The sequence below is a fragment of the Coccinella septempunctata genome, chromosome X, assembly GCF_907165205.1.
Source record: "Coccinella septempunctata chromosome X, icCocSept1.1, whole genome shotgun sequence".
Lineage (NCBI taxonomy): Eukaryota > Metazoa > Arthropoda > Insecta > Coleoptera > Coccinellidae > Coccinella > Coccinella septempunctata.
In genome coordinates, this window is record NC_058198.1 from 20,499,341 (window position 1) to 20,525,326 (window position 25,986).

The 25,986-nt window shown below is 34.5% G+C and overlaps 2 protein-coding genes across 2 annotated transcripts; both read right to left on the reverse strand.

The window, feature by feature from the left end:
• Nucleotides 1-2,101: 2,101 nt before the first annotated feature.
• Nucleotides 2,102-4,744, reverse strand: LOC123321299 (putative protein TPRXL). The gene is made up of 2 exons (XM_044908769.1): nucleotides 3,850-4,744; nucleotides 2,102-2,330 (listed from the first exon to the last, which is right to left on the reverse strand). The coding sequence occupies exons 1-2, from the start codon at nucleotides 4,578-4,580 to the stop codon at nucleotides 2,303-2,305; spliced, it is 759 nt and encodes a 252-aa protein (XP_044764704.1). The 5' UTR covers nucleotides 4,581-4,744; the 3' UTR covers nucleotides 2,102-2,302.
• A 10,003-nt stretch (nucleotides 4,745-14,747) lies between these two features.
• LOC123322344 lies at nucleotides 14,748-17,495 on the reverse strand. Its single transcript, XM_044910286.1, has one exon. The coding sequence runs from the start codon at nucleotides 17,493-17,495 to the stop codon at nucleotides 14,748-14,750; it is 2,748 nt and encodes a 915-aa protein (XP_044766221.1).
• Nucleotides 17,496-25,986: the final 8,491 nt, after the last annotated feature.

Below are 25,986 nucleotides of genomic sequence, written 5' to 3' on the forward strand. Positions count from 1 at the left end.
AGAATGTCTGGCAATTAAGGAGGCAATAAAATTTTGGAAATATTGGCTAATGGGAAAAAAATTCGTTGTTATTACTGATCATAAGCCATTAGAAGGAAAAGAATTTCGCACAAGACCAGATGAAGAGTTGGGTGACATGATGAATTATTCATCACAATTTGAATTTGAAATTAGATATGAACCAGGAAAACAAAATGTAGAAGCAGATTGTCTTTCTAGAAACCCAGTTCTGGAGGAAACGGAGAATATGGACGAATGTTTAATAACAGTTAATTTGGTGGCATTAAATGAAATAAAAAACGATCAACAGAATAATCTCTCAATGATAAATAATATGAAAAGAACTATTGTACATAAAGAAATATTTTACAAATTGCAGAAAAATAGCAAAAAAATAATTTTATCGAATGATTTTGGAAAAGATTTAATCAGAAAATTGCACAATCATTATGGCCACATTTGTGCTAGTAAGATAAATACAAAAATTAGAAAGTTTTATTACATTCAAAATATGGATTCGCTGGCGAGAGAAATTTGTGGATCATGTGACATCTGTTGTAAAAATAAAACGAGAGTAGGTCAAAAGTATGGACTTCTTTCACAGCTGGGCCCAGCAAAAGAACCCTTTGAGATAATGTCACTGGACACAATTGGAGGCTTTGCTGGAAATCGCTCTTCAAAAAGATACCTTCATCTCCTAGTTGACCATTTTACTCGATATGCATTTGCGAGTACTTCCAAACACCAAACAACCGAAGACTTCATCACATTAATTAATAAAATTCAAGATAAACGACCAATCAAAACATTATTAACAGATCAATACCCAGGAATAAATTCGGAAAAATTCAGACAGCACATGAAAAATTTGAATATACAGTTGATTTTTACAGCAGTAGATTGTCCTTTTTCAAATGGTTTGAATGAACGGCTAAATCAGACATTAGTGAACAGAATAAGATGCAAACAAAATGAGAAGAAAACTAGAGCTTGGACGAAAATAGCAGATGAATGTATTGAAGAATACAATAGGACGGACCATTCTGTAACTGGATATAGCCCAGAATATTTACTTTATGGAAAAACTGATCCCATTGCTCCTGAAGAACTTATAGAAAAGAGTAATTTACCAAAAGATAAGGAAATAGCATTTAAAAATTCTTTACGTTATCATGAATACAATAAAAAACTTGTCGACAAGAACAGGAAAGATTATGATTTTAAAATTGGAGATTATGTTTATGTTGAAAATAAATCTAAATTGAATAGAAAAAAACTTGAGGAAATAAGAATAGGACCTTTTCCAATAGTGAAGAAAATTTCCGGCACTATCTACGAGATAGACATTGGAAATAGAAAAAAGGACAATAATTATTTTCATGTAACAAAGTTGCTCCCATATGACAACGCCAACATATAGTGGTTGTTGCATACTTTGTGTGGGGGGAGGTAAAAATGAACAGTGTCATTTTCTTTAAAAGACAACTTTCTATTTTCCTTTCTATGTTTTATTTAATTTCAACTTAGAGAATGCCTTGATTTGTCAATTATTAATTCATGTCAATTCATATTTCAAATATTGTTCATTGAAAACCTAAAGGAATAGCATTGTTTTTGATTTCTTTCAGGTTAGTAAGTTATTCTTAAGAGTTATCAGAGTTTATTTGTTATATTTCCAACTAAAGATAATAAATCTTTCAGATTGAAGACATCAAATCGTCTATTTCTTGAAGTGAGAAATTGAATTGATTTCCATTCTTATATATATATGAATATAATATATATGAATACATCTTAGAACATACGATACATGGAATGGAAAATAATAATTCCAAAGACCAGAGTGAGATAGTTGCTTAGTGTCGCCAATCACAATTGACACAGGAAGTATGGGAATTTTTTTTTTCATATAACGACACTGCGCTAGACAGAGAAACATTGAATTAGTCCACTACAAAAAATTTCTTTGCAGAATTGAATGGCCATTACATGTATCTATGTTCCAATCCAAAAAATCAAGTGTAAATATAAAGTAAAAATAGTGAAAGTAATATATAAATAAACAAGAAGAAAAAAGGAACAACTCATTTACGACCAAAATTCTCCTTCATCCATTCAAACATTTCTCTCTTGAGACCCATTTTTTCGTTATGCCGCTTTTGCTTCCTTTGCTCTATGTCATGTGTAGAAAGAGCTCGTTTTCTGGGTTTTTCACCAGGAGACAAGTTCTTTTTTCGGTTCGATGTTGTAGTACTTGCTGACCTCTCAGAATGTTTTATCTTTCCAGTGCTACTAACAGAAGCTACTGGCTGGAAATAGGGATCTCTAAACTAGAGAGAGAGAGAGAAAATTTATTGCTATAGCATATAGCATATATTGTATGCATATAAACTACAGCCGACGATGGCTGTCATTTGAAATCTTTAATTGTCTCTATTAGAGTTTTGATTGGGTATTTTCTGTTGTGTTCCTGTTGGGGACTCTGTAGAACAACTGGCTGGAGTATTCTAAGGCTGTTGGGATTTTTTACAAATTTCTTTCCTAAGGCCTGAAATCTGTCGAGAATGGGTTCGATCTTCATTTTTTCATAAAGTAAGGCATTAGGTGGGTTGTGTAGTGGGTTCTCTGGGTGACGTATTTTACTCAGTGTTCTAAGACTGCTTCGTTCTGCCACTTCAATGTTATTCAAGGTAGGTCTTCTGCAATTGCTGAATAGTAGGTGTCCATATTCTACTATTGGTCTACATATGGTCTGATATATCCTAGAAGCTGTTTTGTGGCTTATTCCACGATTCCTGTAGGTTAGGGATCGGAAGTGCTTAGATCTTGCAATTATTTCCTTCTTTTTTTTGTGTGAGTGCAATTTGAAATTTGCTTTGTTGTCCACTGTGATTCCCAGATATTTTGCATTTTGGACTGGTTTTATGTTGTGTTGCATCATCTTTATTGAAGGTGAAGTGTCCGATAATTTGTGGCCAAATATAATAAGCTCGGATTTGTTGGGGTTTGGTAAGAGTCTCCACCTACTCATCCATACAACAATTTTGTCGCAGAGGTCTTGCAGTTTTTCCATGGTGTCTTTCAGCTTTTTGTTATGTGTTACAACCACTGTGTCATCAGCGTACTGAAGGATATAACTCTCAAGTTCTTCTGTTACCTTGCATATATCATATACATAGATATTATATAATAGTGGAGAGAGTGGAGAGCCTTGTGGCACGCCTTGTTGGGGGGTAAAACACGTTGAGAAGTGGCTGTTGATTTTCACCATCAAGCTTCTCTCTTTCAAGAAGTTTTCAATTATTTTTTGAAGGTAAACTGGGGTGTTCATTTGTTGAAGTTTGTACAGAAGACCCTCATGCTACACACTATCAAATGCTTTTTTGATGTCCATGAATATCGCAGCTGACTTGTGCCCTTTTTTCATTGTAGTTTGGATGTTGGAAATCAAGGCTACTAATGGATGGATGGTGGAGTGGTTCTTCTTGAATCCAAACTGGGAGGAGGGAATATTTTGTCCAATTGCATTTTCGAGGCGTGCTTTAATTATTTTTTCGAATGTTTTTCCTATGATTGGCAGAAGAGTGATTGGTCGGTAGCTGGACACTTGGTTGCTGTCTGAGCCGTGTTTTGGAACTGATATGATAATGCCCTTTTTCCATTCTACTGGAAAGTATCCGGTATTCAGACAGTGATTGTACATTCTCCTTATTTCCTCATGTATTCTTGGAGTTAGTTGACGTAGTATTTTTCTTGTAAGGTTGTCATAGCCAGGTGCAGAGTTTTTTCCTACTAAAGCTTCTTCGTATTCTGTATCTGATATCTCAGGGACTGTACCTATCTCTAAACTATAGTTCCTGGAAATCGTCAAAATATCTCCACTGCACAGAGTGATTTCCAGTTTTGTTTTTTTCGGCCCTAATTTTCTCGTACGTTTTCTTCAAGTTCCTCCACTTCTCATCACACTTTTGTGGATTTTTGGCAATGCCTTTTTTAGCAAGGCTCTCACTAATTATATCCCACACCCTTTTTTTAGTGTATGAGGGACTATCAAATTTTTCTTTGTTTTCATTATAAGAAAAAATTAATAATTTGATAGCCTCATGCGACCAGGTGTACTCACTTTCTCCTGCTGATGTGCTTGGCACATTGTCAGTGAATGTAGATACACTATCAATTGAAAATATTTTTGAGGTAGAGGCACTGCTAGGCGTAGAGGCTCTGATAGCCATGGAGGAACTTGAAGACGATGAGGCTGCAGTAGCTGTACAGGCACTGATATATCTAGGTACACTTGTAGCTGTAGAGGCACCGGTAGCTGTACAGCCACTGATAACCCCAGAGGCACTGTTGGCCGTAGAGACACCAGTGGCTGTACAGGCACTGATAGCTCTAGATCCAGTGGCAGCTGTAGAGGCGGAGGAAGTTGTAGATGCAGAAGTACTAACTTTGGAATGTTGGGGATCCGTTTCCCCAAAATATCCATACACTCTTTTCGTTACACAATTCATGTTAACTTTTTCGCACTTTTTCAAACAATGGTGCTTGGAAGCTAACTGCTTGTCCATTATTTCCATCATCGTTCCTAGGAAGGCATTACAGTGATCGCATTGGAATAAGCATTTATTCTGAAATTAATTCATTGGGGTGTTATCTTTCTGAATATTTTTTACTGAAATTTATATTTTTCATTTTTTTGCTTTTTTTATAACTAAAGTATTACGTACCTCTATTACGGCCAAAGACATTTTCCAACTAAATGTAATAATATAATATATCAATAACGAAATAAAATAACACTAACTCTTTCGACTCAAAAAAACGCAATAAAAAATCCAAAATCAAAAACTGAAATGCCGTCAATGGCGAGTTGTTTTGACAAGCCGTTGTTCGTGACAGGTGACAGTTAACTCACCGAAGAATCAGGAAATGGTTACCGATAGATCACCGCTTTTTGGGGATTTAACATTTACGGACCGGCAGTAACCAACCTAAAGTAACCAAAGTGTATATACGGACCATACGCTAAGTCTTAAGCTACATTCACAATCAATTCACGGGCCGAAGTGCACTTCGGCACGGAAGCTTAGCAGATGGCGTACTCCGTTACCATTCACAATGAAATTCAAGACAAAATTTCTTGCAAGTTGCAAACTATCACTTCGGCAAGGAATTTCGTGCCGGCTATAGATGATGCTGATGCTTATGTTTTGATCAGTTACATTTTTGATTCATTTGAATATTTGGTTCCAAGATTATTGCGAATGGTAAATTTCGTGCCGAAGTGCACTTCGGCCCGCGAATTGATTGTGAATGCAGCTTTATTCATAGAATAAGTAAAAATGATCGTCTTTTCACTTCCAGATAGTGTTATTCGTCGAATACATAATGCCTATTCGCCGAATAAGATATATGTCGAATAAGGGTATGTCAGATATGAACATAGATATAAAATGTCAGCACGTTATTATTAGTTGAAAGTTTTTGATTCTTGATTTATGGTGATTCGTTGTGTTATTTGTTATAAATATTTGCTGGATATATCATTGAATTTTAATATGGATGATATTTTCGAGTTATTCAGTGATCCTGATCTTGAGCTCTTGGAATATACATATCCTGAACGAGGGTATCATTTAAGGCAAAGAATTGATCACTTTTCTAGATGGAATGATGAAGAGTTCTTCAGAAGGTTCAGATTCTCCAAAGCTACAGTTTCTTTTAATTAACGAAAAATTGAATCAGATCTTCGTAATCGAACTGATTGGTATGTGATGTTTGTAACATATACCTTCCTATTATAATAAATTCATATATTCCCTTACAATTGTTGTGATTGCCTCTTTTAACGTCAGGAATTCGAATCGTTCTGTCAGTCCAATGGATAAGTTACTACTCACTTTGAGGTTTCTGGCAACAGGAGATTTTTATATATCCATGGGAGACTTTCTAGGCATTCACAAAACCACTTCTAGTAGAATAATTAGGCAAGTAGTTACAGCTATTTGTAAAATATTTCCTCATCACGTATATCTTCCAAGAACACAAGAGGAACAAGAAGCGGGAAAAAGAGATTTTCAGGATATATCTCGCTTTCCTAGATTTGTAGGTGCAATTGATTGCACCTATATCAGAATTAGGTCTTCTGGTGGACCAAATGCAGAAGTCTTTCGCAATCGAAAAGGCTTCTTCTCATTGAACTGTCTGGTCGTTTGCAATGCAAAATTGCAAATTATTGATTTGGTGTGTCGCTGGCCTGGCTGTGCACACGATAACCACATCTTTGAAAATTCTGCAGTGAAAATGAGACTTCAAAATAACGAAATGGGAAATGGAGTCCTTCTTGCTGATCGAAGCTATGCGGCCAAATCTTTTATTATTACCCCACTGAGTAATCCACGAAGCGAAGTAGAAATTTTGTACAACGAATCTCACATCAGAACCAGAAATATCATAGAGGGTCTTCTTGGAGTGTGGAAAAGAAAATTTCCAATATTATCCATCGGAATAAGATGTGACCTGACCCTTACAAAAAGGATAATAGTAGCTTGTGCCATTTTACACAGTATTGCCGTTCAGCAGAAAGAACGGCTTTTTGCAAATGGTTTAAATTTTCAAGAATTTCCGGAAGATAATATTGATGAAATATCCAATGAAAATAGTGATACTCGAATGATTTTCTTAGATTATTTCGAACAACTGTTGAATAGTGGAAACACAGACTAGTTTTCTCAAATGATAAATTTATTTCTAATACAAAATATCTAAATTATTGGAGTTTTGATTTTTTTTTTCAAACTTATTTCAATTTCGAGCAATTCCTTTTCTTTTTCTGCTTCTTTTTTTGCTCTTTCATTTTTTTCTTCAGCACGTCTATCTTCCTGCCTAGCATTATGTATCTGCTGTATCAGCAATTCTTCCCGTAGCCTCAGGAGATTGTCTATTTTCTGATTATTTTCCTCTTCGTTTCTCCCACGTGGAGTAAGCACTGGATGCCTCTTTGACTTCAAGGTAGCGGGTGCATTTTTGACTTTGTAGTACGTATCTAATATTCCGAGAGCCATCTATAATAAGTATCGGAGAGGGTATGTACCTAAGGATATTACACACACACACATATATATATATATATATATATATATATATATATATATATATATATATGTGTGTGTGTGTAATATATATATAATATATATATATATATATATATATATATATATATATATATATATATATATATGTATATATATATATATATATATATATATGGCCTTCTTCATCCTAACTCGGCCATAGAAAGAGTGTACTTGCCTCGTAAAGAGGGGGGTCGTGGCTTGAGCTCCGTTGAGAATGCATGCTGGAAAGAAGGAAGAAATATTAGAAAGAGCTTCAATAAAACATACTTACCAGTTCACCAATGGATAGCATACCAGGAAGGGATCCCACCTGTGGAGGAAGCGATCAGTGGAAACAGACCTGAAAAAGAAAATGTGCTAGATGAGCTCAGGCAGAGATGGCAGGCAAAACAACTACATGGGAGGTTCTATACAAGCTTACACCAAGATGATGTGGATATACCAGCGTCGAATACCTACCTCACACAGGGATACTTGTTTCCACAAACAGAAGGAACTATTTTTGCCATCCAGGACCAGGTGGTTCCCACACGCAACTACACCCACCACATCATGAAAAAGCAACTCGAGACAACCAAATGCCGACTTTGCAATGCCGCAGAGGAAACAGTGCAGCATCTGTCAGCGGGATGCTCCACTATCGCAGGAACCCAATACCTTTCCCGCCACGACAATATGGGGAAGGTGGTGCACCAACTGCTTTGCCTTAATAAACAGCTGATCCAACATTTCACCCCGCACCATTTGTATACGCCGGTGCCTGTACTAGAGGATGATAACACCAAGGTGTATTGGGATCTCACTGTAATCACTGATGTGGGGGTTGAACATAATAGGCCGGATATGGTGGTCTGGAATAAGAATGAGAAGACTGCCACCATAATCGACTTTGCAGTTCCCCAAGATAACAATATGATGAAGACCTATGGGGAAAAAATTAGCAAATATGCTCCACTAGCCTGGCAGATGAAAGATCTATGGAAGCTAAAAAAGGTTGATATCGTGCCACTAATCATGAGCGTGAACGGTCTAGTGCTGAAGAAAACTATTACGCATTTGGAGGAACTACAGCTACCTCACAGCGCTATAACATGGATGCAGAAGGCGGTTATACTTGGGACCGTCGGCATAATTAGGCGAGTCGTCTCTCCACACTGAAAACGAAGTCTCTCTTGGTGATTAGACCCGGGAGGCATCGGATTTACCACAGTCATGTGTGAAATTTAAAAAAAAAAAAAAAAAAAAAAAAAAAAAAAAAATATATATATATATATATATATATATATGAACTCGTAGTTCGTTGTGACCTCCGTTAAGTTCATTGGGCGACCTGACCTCCGGGTGAAGGAGTTATATAATTGGAATAATTTTTGGTTATATATGTAGAGGGGAAGGTAAATAACAGGGGTACCTGAAGAGGGGAAAAGATTTTTATCGAAAAATTTTTCTTCAAACGAATCAGACCTTACTACCTCCGCATATATTTCTTATTAGTAGTGCGCTCTCACCTCCCGCAACGTTGCCAGATTTCAGGAGGACAGAAAGTAAGGCAGCTTGAATTCTACCCATATATAGAATACAGCTGCTCTTCCGATTCATTCACACATATTGAAACCTGTAAATAGTTCGAGAATGATACTAATATTAATAAACTTCATACGCTAATAATTGATTGATAAGGTTCGTGATCTCGGTGTAAATGAATTTGGACAATTTTGCATAAATATGCTTATGTCTACGATAATTCGTCCGATAGGGGAGTTTAATACCATATAGGTCCCAAAATGAATGATACATGACAATGAAATTTTTCGTGACATATAAGATTAATTCCCAAAACAATTTTACCGAATTTGTTCTGGTATGAAATAGTAATCTAATTTTTGGGCATTATATTCAAGACATTAGGAACTCCATTGAAATGCTTTTCCCGAATGATTCAACAAAGATATACGTTTCACTTTCAGCTTCTTTACTTCACTCACTTTTATTTTAGCACTGGATTGGCCATGGAAATTGGATACCTTTCACTCTGTATGGTACGAAAATGTTTGGTTAAGTCGCTTGTCAAAACATTTTTGAGTTTTAAATCAGTGCTACGTAGTCCGTTCTACGTGAGACTCTCAGTAATTACGTACCTATTTCATCACAATGTCAAATCACTTCGGAAAATATTAAGTCGAAAATATGTAACGAACATAATTGACGTTTATACAAACTGATTGAAGACTTACTAAATCTATTTATTTACATGGAAAATACAAGTGATCAGTAGCTTGAGGAAAGTAACTGTTGTTTATCTTCTTTTGCTGAAGGTTGAAGACGTTACATCAGTTGTAGAATTCAAAAAAATCAACCCGAAGATGAAATGCATTTGATGCAGTGTTAGCATTGAGTTGAATACTCAAAGGTGGTAGGGAATAGGTATCTCTCGAAGAAATGAACGGATAATTACAAGAATGTTGAATTCTTCAACAAGAATCATCTTGCATGAATGGTAGTCAAAATAATTAAAAGAAGTTTGAAGCAAGAGGAGCTTCACCTTCAAACAAAACAACTGGCTCGTATTCATGTCTGTTTATTTTCAATATATTGATATAATAATAATAATTATACAGGGTGTGGCGTAATGAATGGATAATATAAAACCTGTGGGTAGAGGACTCTAATGCATTTCAGATAGATATATTTTACGTTTTGTAAAAGTGCCTTGATTTTCGAGATATTGGGGATTTTCGATGAATCACCCTAAATAATAATAATAACTGGATATTGACATTTTTCATCATAGCGGATCAAAAGAAACTCCTTTATTTAATGGCATTTCTTAATTTCTCGAGGTGTCTTTTGCGATTTTTCAGTACACAGGGTGTTTCACAATAAGTAAACGAACAAACGGAAACCGTGAATAGAGGGCATTGAGCTGAGTTCAAGAACACCTCATATGTGTGTCTTAGGCATTCCGTTTTCGATTTACAGAAGAGTTTATTCGAATTTCCCGAATTTTCGTTCGGCTATAACTCCAACTATTTTAGTTGGATTCCGCTAAAATTCATTAACTGCTTAATCTTGTAAGTTTCAATAAAACAGGACATTAAAAGTTGACGAACACAGGACCGGACTCATTGAGGCTATATTCAAATTAAAACTCATGCAAAACACTCTGTTCGTAGTTTTTCGTCATAATTTTGAATTTTTCAGGTATCTGCATTGATTTTCTCAAAATCAATGAAACTTTGTTATGCCCTATCAGTGGATTATTTTTAATGAATAATTGTTTGGTGGTGAAATGCCTCTGGAAAAAACAGCGCTGCATATTGACTTTTACTTCACATTAATTAATGGGATGAATATGATCGCCAATCAAATGTGGAAATCTAAAAATGGAATTGGAAATGTTCAACTGACTTTTTTCGTTCTCAATATATGTCTCGCATTTGTTTTTGATATTTATAGCATATTTGGTTATTCAGATAAGTCATTTACAGTGATAATAAGCTTTATTATTGATAATGAACAAAAATAGAAATAAAAAACTACGCCATCATGAAAATAATTATTATAACTTGATATCTTCCGAATATATCGCTTTTTATGGACAAAGTGGACCTGAAGTAATTTTCCGAATTGATTTTCTCCTCATTTGGTCTTTTAGTGAATGTAATGATTGGCACTTCGAATAAGTATCATAAATGCACATTCGAATTCCTCACTGATTCCGTTATAGTCATTATTGGATCTATGGAAATCTATTGATTGGTCTGGTCATATTACAACTTGTTATTGAAACATTGATGATATTCATGCACCAGCAAAAGTATTTATCAGTATTTCAGGTCATTTCATTAGAAGGGTAGGACCCCAACATTGGACTGCTAGATCTCCAGATCTGACACCCCGCGATTTCTTTCTTTGTTTTCATTCACACAACTAGTTGTCCATAGAAAAATAGATTCATTCTGAAGATCAAGTTTTAATTTTTAGTTTCAAGCGTAGTTCTTCCATCCATATTTGGGTATTATCAATTTTGAAACATTTTATCATTGTGAATGACTATTTTGAAGACCGAATAAGGTATAATTGTTGAACACATCCAACAGGATATTCTTCGAAAAAAAAATTCAATTAAGAATTTCTAAATACATTTTCATGAAGTGCTCTATTCCTCAGAGGCGTCTGACCAAAACAATTATTTCTAGAACACGATCAACAGGTGGGGCAACCCAAAAATCAATTCATTCTGAGACAATAGTAATGCAAATAACAAAAAAGTTAAAATTATGATTAAAAACCTACATACACGGTGTTTTTAGGAGTTTGAAGTGAAGAAAAGCCTCACTGAGCCCGGTCCTGATTTTTTTCGAATTTTAATGCTCTGTTTCAATGAAATTAACAACTCAAGGCTGAATATAAATCTTCAGTCGACTTGATCGAGAATTTCAGGAGTTATAGCCAAACGGAAATTCAAGAAATTTAAAGAAACCCCGAAGAAACTTATATATAGGGTGCCCCAAAACTATTAAATCAAACGTCACACCACGATAGAGTAGATCAAATACTATCGAATGACACCAACATTAGTTGAGCGAAAATGTACTGTTTCTGAAAAAACCTAACCTAAAGTTGCCGATTTTCGAACTACATTATCGCCCCTGTTTATTCTGAGTATCAAAAATCATGTAGTGAAAACAATTGTTTTAATTTACCTTTACTTAGGTTATGGTTATCGATTAACTACTTCTAATAATTCGAATTAGGGGAGATATAACAATAATCTTAGTTCAATATTATTTAATATCGATTTCCTTTTTCACAAACTGGCCCTGTTATTAAGAAAAATAGTTCGAAAATCGCAACTTTAGGTATTTTAATAAAATTCTGATTATTTTGGAAACGGTACATTTTCGTCGAACTAATGTTGGTGTCATTCGATGATATTTGGTTTACTCTATCGTGGTGTGACGTTTGATTCACTAGTTTTGGGACATCCTGTATATAAGGTGATTTTGAACTCAGCTCAATGCCCTCTATTCACGGTTTTCATTTGTCTGTTTACTTGTGAAATACCCTGTACCTCCTTGTACCGTCATATGAAAATTCAAATTCTTCTTGTTGTGAGAAACGTTCAGCCCAACATCTATTTACTGCAAAACACGTGTTAATGCTGATATGAAGGGTTCAAACTTTTCTACCTGATTCGGGCTTTTTAGGGACGAATTGATCAAGATGCCCAGTTCGAGTAATATTTCGTTTTGCGTGTTATGTTGGATAAAATTGAATTTATTCCATGGAAGATTCGAGAATTATGAATGTCCAGAATGCTCCAGAAGGATGAAAATTTTCAGATTCCATTGAAACTCTTGCGAAAATTATCTCGTATATTGTCAAGTTTAGATTTTAATCCATTCAGAACTTTGAAGTTCGGCAAATAATGATGTAAATAATTCAATATTCTATTTGCCTCAAGACTCGAAACTTTTCAAGAAACGATTCATTTAATGATTAGATGACGAATAAATCAAAAAATTTTGTGTGTTGATATTATATTTTCATTCATTGAAGAATATTTAGAATAATGAAGTTCAACAAATGATACGGACAAGATACTTTTTCAATTAGCCTCATGATCCGAAACATTTCAGAATTTATTTCGTGTTTAGATAATCCGCTGCATATCGGTGTTCACAATACGACTGTCAATTTAGGACCAATTATAGAACGATTTAATTAATAAGTAGATCAATAGCATTCGATAATGTTGGTCAGTCTATAAACTGACAACTCATTTTGTCAAATGACGGATTTCAGTATCAGACTGCTATATAGTATGATGAGAGTTCGAAAAAATTTGTATAGAATACAAAATTTAGATGGTTGATATTATGTGTCGCTAACAGTCAATCACATTTCCTTCAGCGCAGTTGTTGTTTTGAAGAAAAACTAGTAGATTCTCGCAAAATCCGAAACTCTACATGAATGGGCCCAGTTGCTCAGTTCGGGATTGAAGTTCATCCTAGATTGATTTTGACATTTCAGATCAGTTCTGTCAGGTTAATCTATGATCATCTTAAATCTCGGCCTAATCCTGAACTGAACAACCGGGCCTTATAGTAATAGCATCGGAGCATTAACTGAGTCGGTATATTATTGGATTAATACTAATTTTTTATAGCGCGGAATAGTGGTTTTTAGCCTCGGTATTCACGAATTTTATCGAATGATAAGTATTTACCCTGTGTGATTTATGAAAGAATAACAGTATTTGATATGCAGGGTTTATTTTTTCTAGAAAAAGGGTACTGCCCGAAACGTTGCCGATTACCATTATATTTTAAATAATAATAAACCCTGCATATCAAATACTGTTATTCTTTCACGAATTTTATTTTATTATGTTTTTTTTTAAATGTGAATCGGCCCGAAATCTTGGATCCCCCGACGTGCTAGTTTCGTATACTTCTATGACAATAGCATAATAACTCAAATTTCAACATTTTCACAGAAATTTTTTAATTTAAGCGAGAGACACATTTCCTACGCGCAGTTGTTGTTTTGAAGAAAAAGTAGTAGATTCTCGCAAAATCCGAAACTCTACATGAATAGGACCAATTGCTCAGTTCGGGATTAAAGTTTATCCTAGATTGATTTTGACATTTCAGTTCAGTTCTGTCAGGTTAATCTATGATCATCTTAAATCTGGGCCTAATCCTGAACTGAACAACCGGGCCTTATAATAATAGCAACGTGGCATTAATTAAGTCGGTATATTATTGGAATGATATTAATTTTTTATAGCGGAGAATAGTGGTTTTCAGCCTCGGTATTTACGAAATTCATTTTATTATTTTTTTTTAAGGTGAATCGGCCCGAAATCTTTGATCCCCTGACCTGCTAGTTTCGTACACTTCTATGACAATATTGACAATAGCATAATAACTCAAATTTCAACATTTTAACAAAAATTTTTGAATTCAAGGCAGAGACACATTAAAAAATCGATAGCAAGTTACCGCCTAAACTACGAGCTTGCCGAAGTTGAAACTGGTACCAATCTACTCAGTGCTTCATAATATGTATAGTTTTATGACTCAGTGGTTTTTAGAACCTGTAAAAAAAATTAAAAACTGTAAACTCGTCATCGCCTTCCAAAGGCTGTATCTTGGAAGGGCTGTCGATTTGGAAAATTTACAGGAACTACCCCCGCTTATTTTCATTAAGGAATCATCTCCCTTGTTCCTTCGCATTTGTTTACAGATATCCTGTATATAGCTATATTTTATCTATGTACCTTTTTATTTTAGATAGTAGAAGTTTAATCAATATGTGTTATTTTCGAATACCAAAACAAAAATTTCAATTGCACATGATTTGTTAATTATAAGAATCATTATCTATTTTGAATAATAAAAATGCATGCGAAAATACTTAGATATATATATATTTGGTTCATAGCCTCGACTTTCGACATTGGCCAACATTACAATGCTACATTTACTTATTATAACATTATACAAAAAATCATTTTATTTAGATATAATAATAAGATGGTGTCAATGAGTTGGTATTCTTCTTTCTTCTATGGGGTTGATACAGTAACAAGGAGACTTGAATTTATATCTTCAATCCCATCCCACATATATGCTCATATAATAGATTGTATACAAATTCGTCCTTCAATCCTAACAGAAAGCCAAGACTGTAAGGCTGCAGTTGAGATAGGTGACGGCTCAATTTTGACATTAGATTATCGTGATGATGTCTGTCGTTCTCACAATGAAGCACCATATGTTCCAAAGTTCCTTCGCTACCACAATCGCATAAGGAACTTTCTCGAGCACCGATCTTATGTAGATATTGAAAGCTGAGACCATGTCCACTCCTCAGACGACACATAATTCTTATGAACTTTCTTCCTCTTGTGCTATACTGAAACCATCTTTTATGGAGGGGAGTTGGTTCTATGTTTTTATAATATTTTCCCTTTTGTATATCTCTGAAAGTTTGAGACCATAAGCTTTCACAGGACCTCTTTATCACAGGGAACATATCAGTATGGGTTCCTTTATCATCATAAAGTGGTGGCAACAATGTCGCTTCTTTTGCCATCTTGTCAACCATCTCGTTGCCGAAAATACCGACGTGAGCTTTGACCCAGACGAAATATATATTTTTATTGATTTGTCTCAATGAGAATAAGGTTTTAAGTATCTCTGCATGTATATGGCTAAAATTGGAGTCGAGCTTCATCTTTCTGAGTGAGTGGATAGCACTACGGCTATCAGATAGAATGGCAAAATTATTGGATGGTATACTGCTATTTTCAGATAAAATATACTTGAGTGCCATCTCTATTGCTATCATTTCAGCGGTGTATACTGAGAATGATCCGCACAATGATTTCTTCACTGAAGTTCCTGATGTCATATCATATATTGCACATCCCACTTTATTGTCCAGTTTAGAAGCATCAGTATAAATGTGATAAAAGCCCGCAAAATGGTTGTTCATAACCAATTTGAAATCCACTATTTCTGAACCAGGTTTATAGTTGGGTAAGCATGTATCAACTCTTTGCAATAGTACATCAAAGTCAGTTGAGTAAATTATCAATTTAGATGATTTGAAAGTATTGTCCTGCGTGTTAATGAGCTCTTCATAACATTTAATAAGGAAAGGATCTTTTTTTATTTTCCAGTATCGATTAGTGAGTGTTAAAATGTATAATTGATGTAGTTTTTTCATAAAATCAGGAGAAGAAGTATCTTTCTTGATAAGAAACTTGCAAGTAAGAAATTTTCTTCTGAAGTTCAAGGGAAGTTCTCCCGCCTCTGAGAGCACCACTTCATTTGTGGTGCAGTTGAGGAGTCCGAGACAGATTTTAATAGCCTTTCTCTGGAGAATATCTATCTTTTTCAGATGAATTTCAGAGGCGCTTCCATAAAAGTAACATCCATAATCGATTTTTGAGCGAATTAAGTTGTTATATAACATAATAGAAATGTTTTGGTCTGCACCCCATTTTGGATGACAAATGCTTCTCAGGATGTTAATGGATTGGTTTAATTCTAATCTAAGTCTGTCGATGTGATCTCTCCAAAGAAGTTTTCTATCTAAAGTGATTCCTAGGAATTTTAAAGATTTGACATGAGAATATATTTTATTATTGAGGTTTATTAATTCTGGAGGATCGAACGACGTTTTCTTCGTGAATGTGCAAACAACTGTTTTGCTCTGAGATAATTCCTGACCTTTCAGGAATAGATATTTTTCAAATACATTCAGAGCTACAGAAAGCAGGTTTCGACATTCTTCAAATGTCTTAGATGCCACATACAGAAGGATATCGTCAGCATACTGAAGGATTTTTAAGGATGGACAGAATATTTTTTCCAATCTATGGAATACTATTACAAAGAGTAATGGGGATAGTATTCCGCCTTGTGGTAGTCCTCTGCTGGTGATCCGAGGGCCCAGAATAGTTGATCCTACTCTCAAGAAGATTTTTCTGTTGTTATATAAATTGAAGACTAGTTTGGAAAATTTATTGCTTAGGCCAATATTTATGATTTCTCTTCTCATGTCTTGTAGTGAAATATTATCATAAGCTTTCTTCACATCAGCAAACACGGCCATGAGGTATTCTCCATGAGTATTGGCAGTGTAGATGTCTGTTATGAGAGCCGCAACATTATCCTGTGTAGAATGTCCCTTCCTGAAACCGAATTGTATCCGGGGAAACATATCTTTTGATTCCATCCACCATTCCAATCTGAACTTGAGTATTCTCTCAAAGGTCTTCATTACACAAGATCCCAAAGCTATTGGTCTATGAGAATCTGCTCTTTTAGGGTCCTTGTTAGGTTGTAAGATAGGAACCACTACATATTCTTTCCATTGTGGGGGAAATTCACCTGTTTCCCATATTTGATTGAATATATGGAGGAGCATACATTTAGCATTCAATGGAAGATGAGATAACATGATATATTGGATATTGTCTAAGCCAGGTGAAGTATTTGGGTTATTTTTTAATGAACGCTCGAGTTCCTCAAGGGTAAATGGCCTGCACATGAGATCCTCCGGACTCGCTCTATCATACGAGTGGATGTGCTCATCTTGAGTGTATACAGAGTCAGGTGTGATAGCACTTAAAAATTCTTCACTCCAATTTCCTAAGACCAAAGGGTGTCTAAGACCCTGAATGCTTTTTTTGATATTTTTTATGTCCTTCCAGATTTGTTTGATTGGGGTGCTCCTGTTAATATTCGAACAAAATTCTCTCCATGTAGTCCTTTTACTTTCCTTTATAATTAATCTAGCTTTAGCTTCCTTTCTCTTGAAGTCTATAAAATTGTTCATAGTGGGACTGGCAAGATATTGTCTATAAGATTCTTTTTTAGTCAACAATGGGTAATCTCAGCTTGAGGACTGGTGAAACATCAACGGGAAACAAAAAACCCTTGTTAAAATTGCCAACGTTTCGAATCTTTATTGATTCTTCATCAGGGCTACAAAAATACACAAAAATATAATATTAAGTGATAGGTTCAGTAAATCATCAGCATATAAAGTTTTTTGTAAAAAATAAAAACACGATATAACTATATAAGGAATAAAAACCTCACTAAGCCAGATGACAGTCGCCCAAGAAGTCGAAACAATAAAAGAATACATGTATATTTATTAATTAAATATAGTCATTGATCTTAGATTTCATAGATAACTATGAGACTCACCTATTTATTGGGTTTTATAAATTTCCTCATTAAATTTCATGCTAGACCCACCCTGATCTCGATTAGGTCCATGCAGGCATTCAAAGGCACCTCTTGAGCATTGCACAACCCAGAAAGAAAACTCACACTCGCCAGTTCACTCTTGTAACAAAACTGCTATGTCGAATAGTTTTTGGAATGACAAGAATTAAAATGAAGTTTTCAGGTAAATGCGTTCCTTGAACAACGTAGACTCCAATACAGGCAAAAACGAAATGAAGAAGTGAAAGATAACACATGCAGAATAGTCCAAAATAACTCCTCCACCTGGAACTAGGCAACACGAAATACCAACTGATTAGGTGGATAGAGTGTATTCAACAATTTTTCCCTCATTGACTGAGTTTCCGAACATAGTTTCCGCATACCTATGACAACCATACTCAGCCATAATTCTCCAACACGTTAGCATATATTGCACTCAGGTTTTGAATATCTGTTCTCAAATTTACGGTGTTGTTCATGTATATGTTTTAATTTTAACAAGGGTTTTTTGTTTCCCGTTGAAATTTTAACAAGGGTTTTTTGTTTCCCGTTGATGTTTCACCAGTCCTCAAGCTGAGATTACCCATTGTTGACTAATTATAAGGACGAGATTTGATAACCAACATTCTTTTTTAGTTTTTATGGCATCCTCGCATTCCGGATTCCACCATTTTTTCCTAAATTTTGGGTTTATTGTTTTTTTGTACTCAGGAATGTATGTAGTTATTGAATAAGTAAGATTTTTCAAAAATTCTTCATAAGTAAAAAGACCAAGATTAGTGGAATTTTCTGTTAGGTAATGCATATTCAGAGAGAACAGGTCCCAGTTAACGTTATTTGTGTTATATTTACTTGAAGAATATGTTTCTGAGATTTCCTGTTCTAGCAACAAATTTATTCGGATCACAAAATGATCTGAGCCCAGAGTATCATTCTCAGTATGCCATTCAATATCAGGAATTAAGCTGTTCGTACACAGACTCAAATCAACAGCGGATTTATTTTCGTTTGGTCTCGATATTCTTGTGGCTGATCCGTCATTGAGTATTATAAGGTTCTTCTGTTCAATGGAATTAAGTAATGCATTGCTGTAGACATCTGAATCAATGCTTCCCCATGTTGGATGGTGTAGATTGAAATCTCCACAAATTAATGAATTCTCCCCAATGTTTGAAAAAAATTCGTTCCATTCCTCTTCAGATATATTTGATGATGGAGGATTATATAGAGAGTACAGATAGATTTTTTTATTATTTGATAAATCTATTGACATTGCTAAACATTCAATATTTCTGATATTTGGCGCGCTTATGGAAGTATATGGGATTTTTTTTTTCAACAAAATTGCCACTCCACCAGCCCTACGATCTGGTCTATCTTCTCTGAAAATGTTAAAACCAGAAAAATTTATGAAGAAGCCTGGTTTCAGCCAGGATTCGTTCAATAGGCATATGTCTATATCATTGTCAAACAAGTATTTTTCCAAACATCCTTTATTAGAATTGACGGATCTAGCATTCCATTGTATAATCTTCATTTTCATCAGATGTGATTATTGATCTTAATTTAGACTGTAAATTTTTTTGATGAGATTCATCAAGATTGATAGGATTTGAACCACTGATTTCTTGTAGGAAGGCAACAAACATATTTATAATATTTTTTGAAAGATCAGAAATATTTTTGTCAGGACGAGATGAGAGATGGGCATTAGATGAGTGTTGGCTTAGACACACTCCATTTCCTGATGTGCTTGGTTCAGTAGAGATTATTTGAGCATGCTTTCTTCGAATTTCATTCAGTTTTTCCGACTCGTTATGATGTAATTTCCTTTTTTCCGAGTATAATGTTGGAAAGTTTTTTGAGGTTCGAGAAAGGTTTTGAGTATTTTTATTAGGGGATTTTACCGTTTTTTCTTCCGATACATGTGACAGAATTCCAGAAAAACTGTGGTCTATAGTTTTTATTGCTTCTTTAAAAGATATATTTCTTTCAGCCATAATGTTTTTAATTACTTTTTGTTTTTGAAACATAGGCAGGTTCGGTCATTCAATGCATGAGTACCATCACAATGTAAACAATGGAGGATTGGTGACTCGCATTCCGCTGTTGCGTGTGTATTTCCGCATCTACCGCATCTTATTTCACTTCTACACATTTTGTCTGTATGACCATATCTGAAACAGCGGTGACATTGTATTACTTTTTGTTTAAATGGGGAAACGTCTCTAATGCATCCAAATAATATTACTTTTTCAGGGAGGGCTTTACCCCTGAATGTTAATATTACATTAGTTGTAGGTGTGAAATCAAATGATTTATCCTCCCGTAAATTTTTTTTTGTCATTCTCTTCACTTCGATAAGTTTATGAAAATTATCTCCAATCAAATATCTTATTTCCGATTTCAATTCAGATTCTGTTATATCCAAATCGATAGAATGAATAATTCCCTGTCTTCTTATCAAATACGCCGGCACATATGCTTCCAGTTTATTATCAGCAAGAAATGACGAGTCTAAAAATCTGTTTGCGCTGATAAATGTATCGAATTCAATTTTCACTCGATTTTTTCCGGATCTTTCAATGTAAACGATGTTTTGCGAAAATTCATAACTTTGTCTGTGGATCATCTTTCCTAATGACATTGGATGCAAGTTACCAATATTCTTGTCGGTACTTTCGGTATAAACGATAAATGGACCTGAATCTGTAGATTCAAACCTGAATTTTGGACGTTCTTTGTGTGTTTCTCGAAATGTAGGACTTTCATTTTTTCCAGTATGTGTGATGTTAGGACCTCCAATATCGGTTTTCAAATTTGTGGTCGCTTCTAAATATTCGGACCTCAAGGATGAATCCATGATCATAATATCTTGTAGAATCTTAACCCTCTCCAAAGCAACCGTTGATGAATCATTAACATTCGATTCGAAACCGGGGAAACCGCCACCTTTATCGGGTGGTTCCGACATGATATCACTCAAGTCTTTAGATTACTCTGAATATTAATTTATATTTCTCAATTAAATACAATAGATGAAGTAGGCACCGCTATAAACTCCGACCGTCTGTTAGCGCAGATGTTCGGAAACTATGAATACTTAGATTAACTTTTGTTTTCCTCCTTTCATCATGCGTCCATCATAGTGTCCGCTGTTCATCATAGCTTCTGGGAATTTACCAATAAATCATCTGTATATCAATCATATGTATCCGAGTATGTATCTATATTATTAACATCATTTTGAAGATTCATTATATCATGACAAAAATATGGTTGCAATTTCAAGATATGTTGACTCGAGGCCTTCCAAAGACTTCAATATTGTTTATTTTTTCCCTTACATCCTGTATGATCTATCGAAAAATGAAAATCTGTTTTGGCGAATCCTTCATAAAATCTTACTTGTTTCGATATAATTGGTAATTTACTTTATGATACATCACTAAAATATTTGAACCAGAGAGATGGTACAAGCTCTTCAAATTTTCGGGAAAATCCAATATTTAAAGATAATCGATAATAAATCAGATGTTTCTGAGCAAAGGATTCCTCAAAATCATTGAGCAATCTGATTCAAGAAAAATATAAAGAGCGTTCCATTTGAAATAACACAAAATGTCCAACATTCGGTTTAGCCGACGTTGTTCATTTCTGTGATATTGTGAAATTTGCAGCATTTTTTTCTCCTGATTCTGAAATGAAAATTTTCGGAATGGCTCATTGTCCTTGAATATTCATCACCATTAGCATCTGAATATTCTTATCCAAAAAATATTTTTCTCTGAACAGCTTATTTTATTATATGCAATGTAACAATACTGATTATTCGTTATACCTACTACTAGGTAGTATTATCTATATGGATCATTTCCATAAAGAGAAGCAATATTATTATGGACAAGACTCAAATCGATTCGTTTTCAGATAGGTAATGAAATAGTTCGCCAAATTCAGAATTATAGTGTTAGCTTGAGATGAAAGTTCAACGGATGCATAGATATACGCACGATGAAATATAAACAGTCATAATCCCATTCGAGAGAGCCAAGATTGGTTCCCTTTCACGTGATTCTTTCCCCTACAGAAGAATGCGATAAAAAATCGTTGAGATATGCCGCCTGGCTTGCAATAATGGAGGAGAAAACGCGCTGCGACTCTCTTCACTTAATTCCTCCGTATACTGATATTCCGCCTGTCTACATCTGCTTGCACAGTACAACGTTGCCATTTTCGGAGGTGCTAACGAGCAAAGAGTCTTTCAGAGCAATTCTTCGATATACAACTCAGCACACTAGCGCCAGTGATATACTCTCGAACTAAAAGATTGTTCAGTACATAAAGGGGGTGCGTTGTGACCTCAAAACGATTTTTTGATATGTTTTATAATTGGAATAATAATAGGGGTACCTAAAGAGGGGAAAAGATTTTCATCGAAAAATTTTTCTTCAAACGAATCAGACCTTACTACCTCCGCATATATTTCTTATTAGTAGTGCGCTCTCACCTCCCGCAACGTTGCCAGATTTCAGGAGGACAGAAAGTAAGGCAGCTTGAATTCTACTCATATACAGAATACAGCTGCTCTTCCCATTCATTCACACATACTGAAACCTGTATATAGTTCGAGAACGATACTGATAAACTTCATACGCTAATAATTGATTAATAAGGTTCGTGATCTCGGAGTAAATGAATTTGGACAGAAATTATTATCTTTTCTTCATGAATATCAACAGTTTTGAATAAATATGCTTATGTCTACGATACTTCGTCCGATAGGGGAGTTAAATACCATATAGATCCCAAAATGAATGATACATGACAATGAAATTTTTCGTGACATATAAGATAAATTCCAAACACAATTTAACCGAATTTGTTCTGGTATGAAATAGTAATCTAATTTTTGGGAATTATATCCACGACATTAGGAACTCCATTGAAATATTTTTCAACAAAGATATACGTTTTACTTTCAGCTTCTATACTTCATTCACTTTTATTTTAGCACTGCATTGGCCATGGAAATTGGATACCTTTCACTCTGTATGGTACGAAAATGTTTGGTTGAGATGCTTGTCAAAACATTTTTGAGTTTTAAATCAGTGCTACTTAGTCCGTTCTACGTGAGACTCTCAGTAATTACGTATTTAATCACAATGTCAAATCACTTCGGAAAATATTGAGTCGAAAATATGTAACGAACATAACTGACGTTTATACAAACTGATTGAAGACATACCAAATCTATTTATTTACATGGAGAATACAAGTGATCAGTAGTTTGAGGAGAGTTACTGTTGTTTATCTTCTTAGAATTAAAAAGATCAACCCGAAGATGAAATGCAATTGATGCAGTGTTGAGTTGAATACTCAAAGGTGGTAGGAAATGGATATCTCTTGAAGAAATGAACGGATAATTACAAGAATATTGAATTCTTCAACAAAAATCATCTTGCGTGAATGGTAGTCAAAATAATTGAAAGAAGTTTGAAGCAAGAGGAGCTTCAACTTCAAACAAAACAACTGACTTGTATTCATGTCTGTTTATATTCAATACATAGAGGACTCTATGACGGTTCAGATAAATATAATTTACGTTTGGTAAAAGTGCCTTGGTTTTCGAGATATTGGGGATTTTCGATTAATCACCCCAAATAATAATAACAGCTGGATATTGACATTTTTCATCATAGCGGATCAAAAGAAACTCCTTGATTTAATGGCATTTCTTAATTGCTCGAGGAGTCTTTTGAAATTTTTCAGTACACAGGGTGTTTCACAAGTTAACGGACAAACGAAAACCGTGAATAGAGGGCAAAAACACCTCATATGTATGTCTTAGCCATTCCGTCTCCGATATACAGAGGAGTTTATTCAAATTTCCCGAATTTTCGTTCGGCTATAACTCCAAATATTTTAGTTGGATTCGGCTAAAAATTCATTATCCGCTTAAACTTGTAAGTTTCAATAAAACAGAACATTAAAAGTTGACGAACACAGGCCTCAATGAGTCATTGAGGCTATATTCAAATTTAAACTAATGAAAAACACTCTGTTTGTAGTTTTTTTCGTCATAATTTTGAATTTTTCAGGTATCTGCATTGATTTTCTCAAAATCAATGAAACATAAAAATATAAAACCTGCGGGTAGAGGACTCTAATGCATTTCAGATAGATATATTTTACGTTTTGTAAAAGTGCCTTGATTTTCGAGATATTGGGGATTTTCGATGAATCACCCTAAATAATAATAATAACTGGATATTGACATTTTTCATCATAGCGGATCAAAAGAAACTCCTTGATTTAATGGCATTTCTTAATTGCTCGAGGAGTCTTTTGAAATTTTTCAGTACACAGGGTGTTTCACAAGTTAACGGACAAACGAAAACCGTGAAAAGAGGGCAAAAACACCTCATATGTATGTCTTAGCCATTCCGTCTCCGATATACAGAGGAGTTTATTCAAATTTCCCGAATTTTCGTTCGGCTATAACTCCAAATATTTTAGTTGGATTCGGCTAAAAATTCATTATCCGCTTAAACTTGTAAGTTTCAATAAAACAGAACATTAAAAGTTGACGAACACAGGCCTCAATGAGTCATTGAGGCTATATTCAAATTTAAACTAATGAAAAACACTCTGTTTGTAGTTGAAACTGGTACCAATCTATTCAGTGTTTCATATAATATATATTGTTTCATGACTCAGTGTTTTTTAAAACCTGTAACAAAAAATTGAAAACTGTAAACTCGTCATCGCCTTCCAAAGGCTGTATCTTGGAAGGGCTGTCGATTCGGAAAAAAATTTATAGGAACTACCCCCGCTTATTTTCATTGAGGAATCATCTCCCTTATTCCTTCGCATTTGTTTACAGATATCCTGTATATAGATATATTTTATCTATGTACCTATTTATTTTGGATAGTGGGAGTTTAATCAATATGTGTTATTTTCGAAGACCAAAACAAAAATTTCAATTGCACCTGATTTGTTAATCATAAGAATCATCATTTATTTTGAATAATAAAACTTCATTCGAAAATACTTGAATTAACTTTTGTCTTTCTCCTTTCATCATGCGTCCATCATAGTGTCCGATGTTCATCATAGCTTTTGGGAATTTACCAATCAATCATCTGTATATCAATCATATGTATCCGAGTACGTATCTATATTATTAACTTCATTTTGTAGATTCATCATGTCTTGACAAAAATATGGTTGCAATTTCAAAATATGTTGACTCGAGGCCTTCAAAAGACTTCAATTTTGTTTATTTTTTCCCTTACATCCTGTATGATCTATCGCAAAATGCAAATCTGTTTTGGATAATTCTTTATGAAAACTTACTGGTTTCGATATAATTTGTAATTTTCTTTATGATACATCACTAAAAAATTCAAACCAGAGAGATGGTACAAGCTCTTAAAGTTTTCGGGAAAATCCAATATTTAAACATGATCGATAATAAAAGAGATGTTTCTGAGCAAAGGATTCCTCAAAATCATTGAGCAATCCGATTTAAGAAAAATATATAGAGCGTTCCATTTGAAATAACATAACAATGTCCAACATTCGGTTTAGCCGACGTTGTTCATTTCTATGATATTGTAAAATTTGTAGCATTTTTCTTTTGATTCTGAAATGAGAATTTTCGGAATGGCTCATTGTGCTTGAATATTCATCATCATTCACATCTGAATATTCTTTTCCGAAATATTTTTTTTTCGCTGAAGAGCTCATTTTATTATATGCAATGTAACAATACTGATTATTCGTTATTCTAATAGGTAATATCTATATAGATCATTTCCATAGAGAGAAGCAATATTATTATGGACAAGACTCAAATCGATTTGTTTTCAGATAGGTAATGAAATAGTTCGCCAAATTCAGAATTATATTGTTAGCTTGAGATGAAAGAAGTTCAACGAATGCATAGATACACACGATGAAATATAAACAGTCATAATCCCATTCGAGAGAGCCAAGATTGGTTTTCTTTCACGTGATTCTTTCCCCTATAGAAGAATGCGATACAAAATCGTTGAGATATGCCGCCTGGATTGCAATAATGG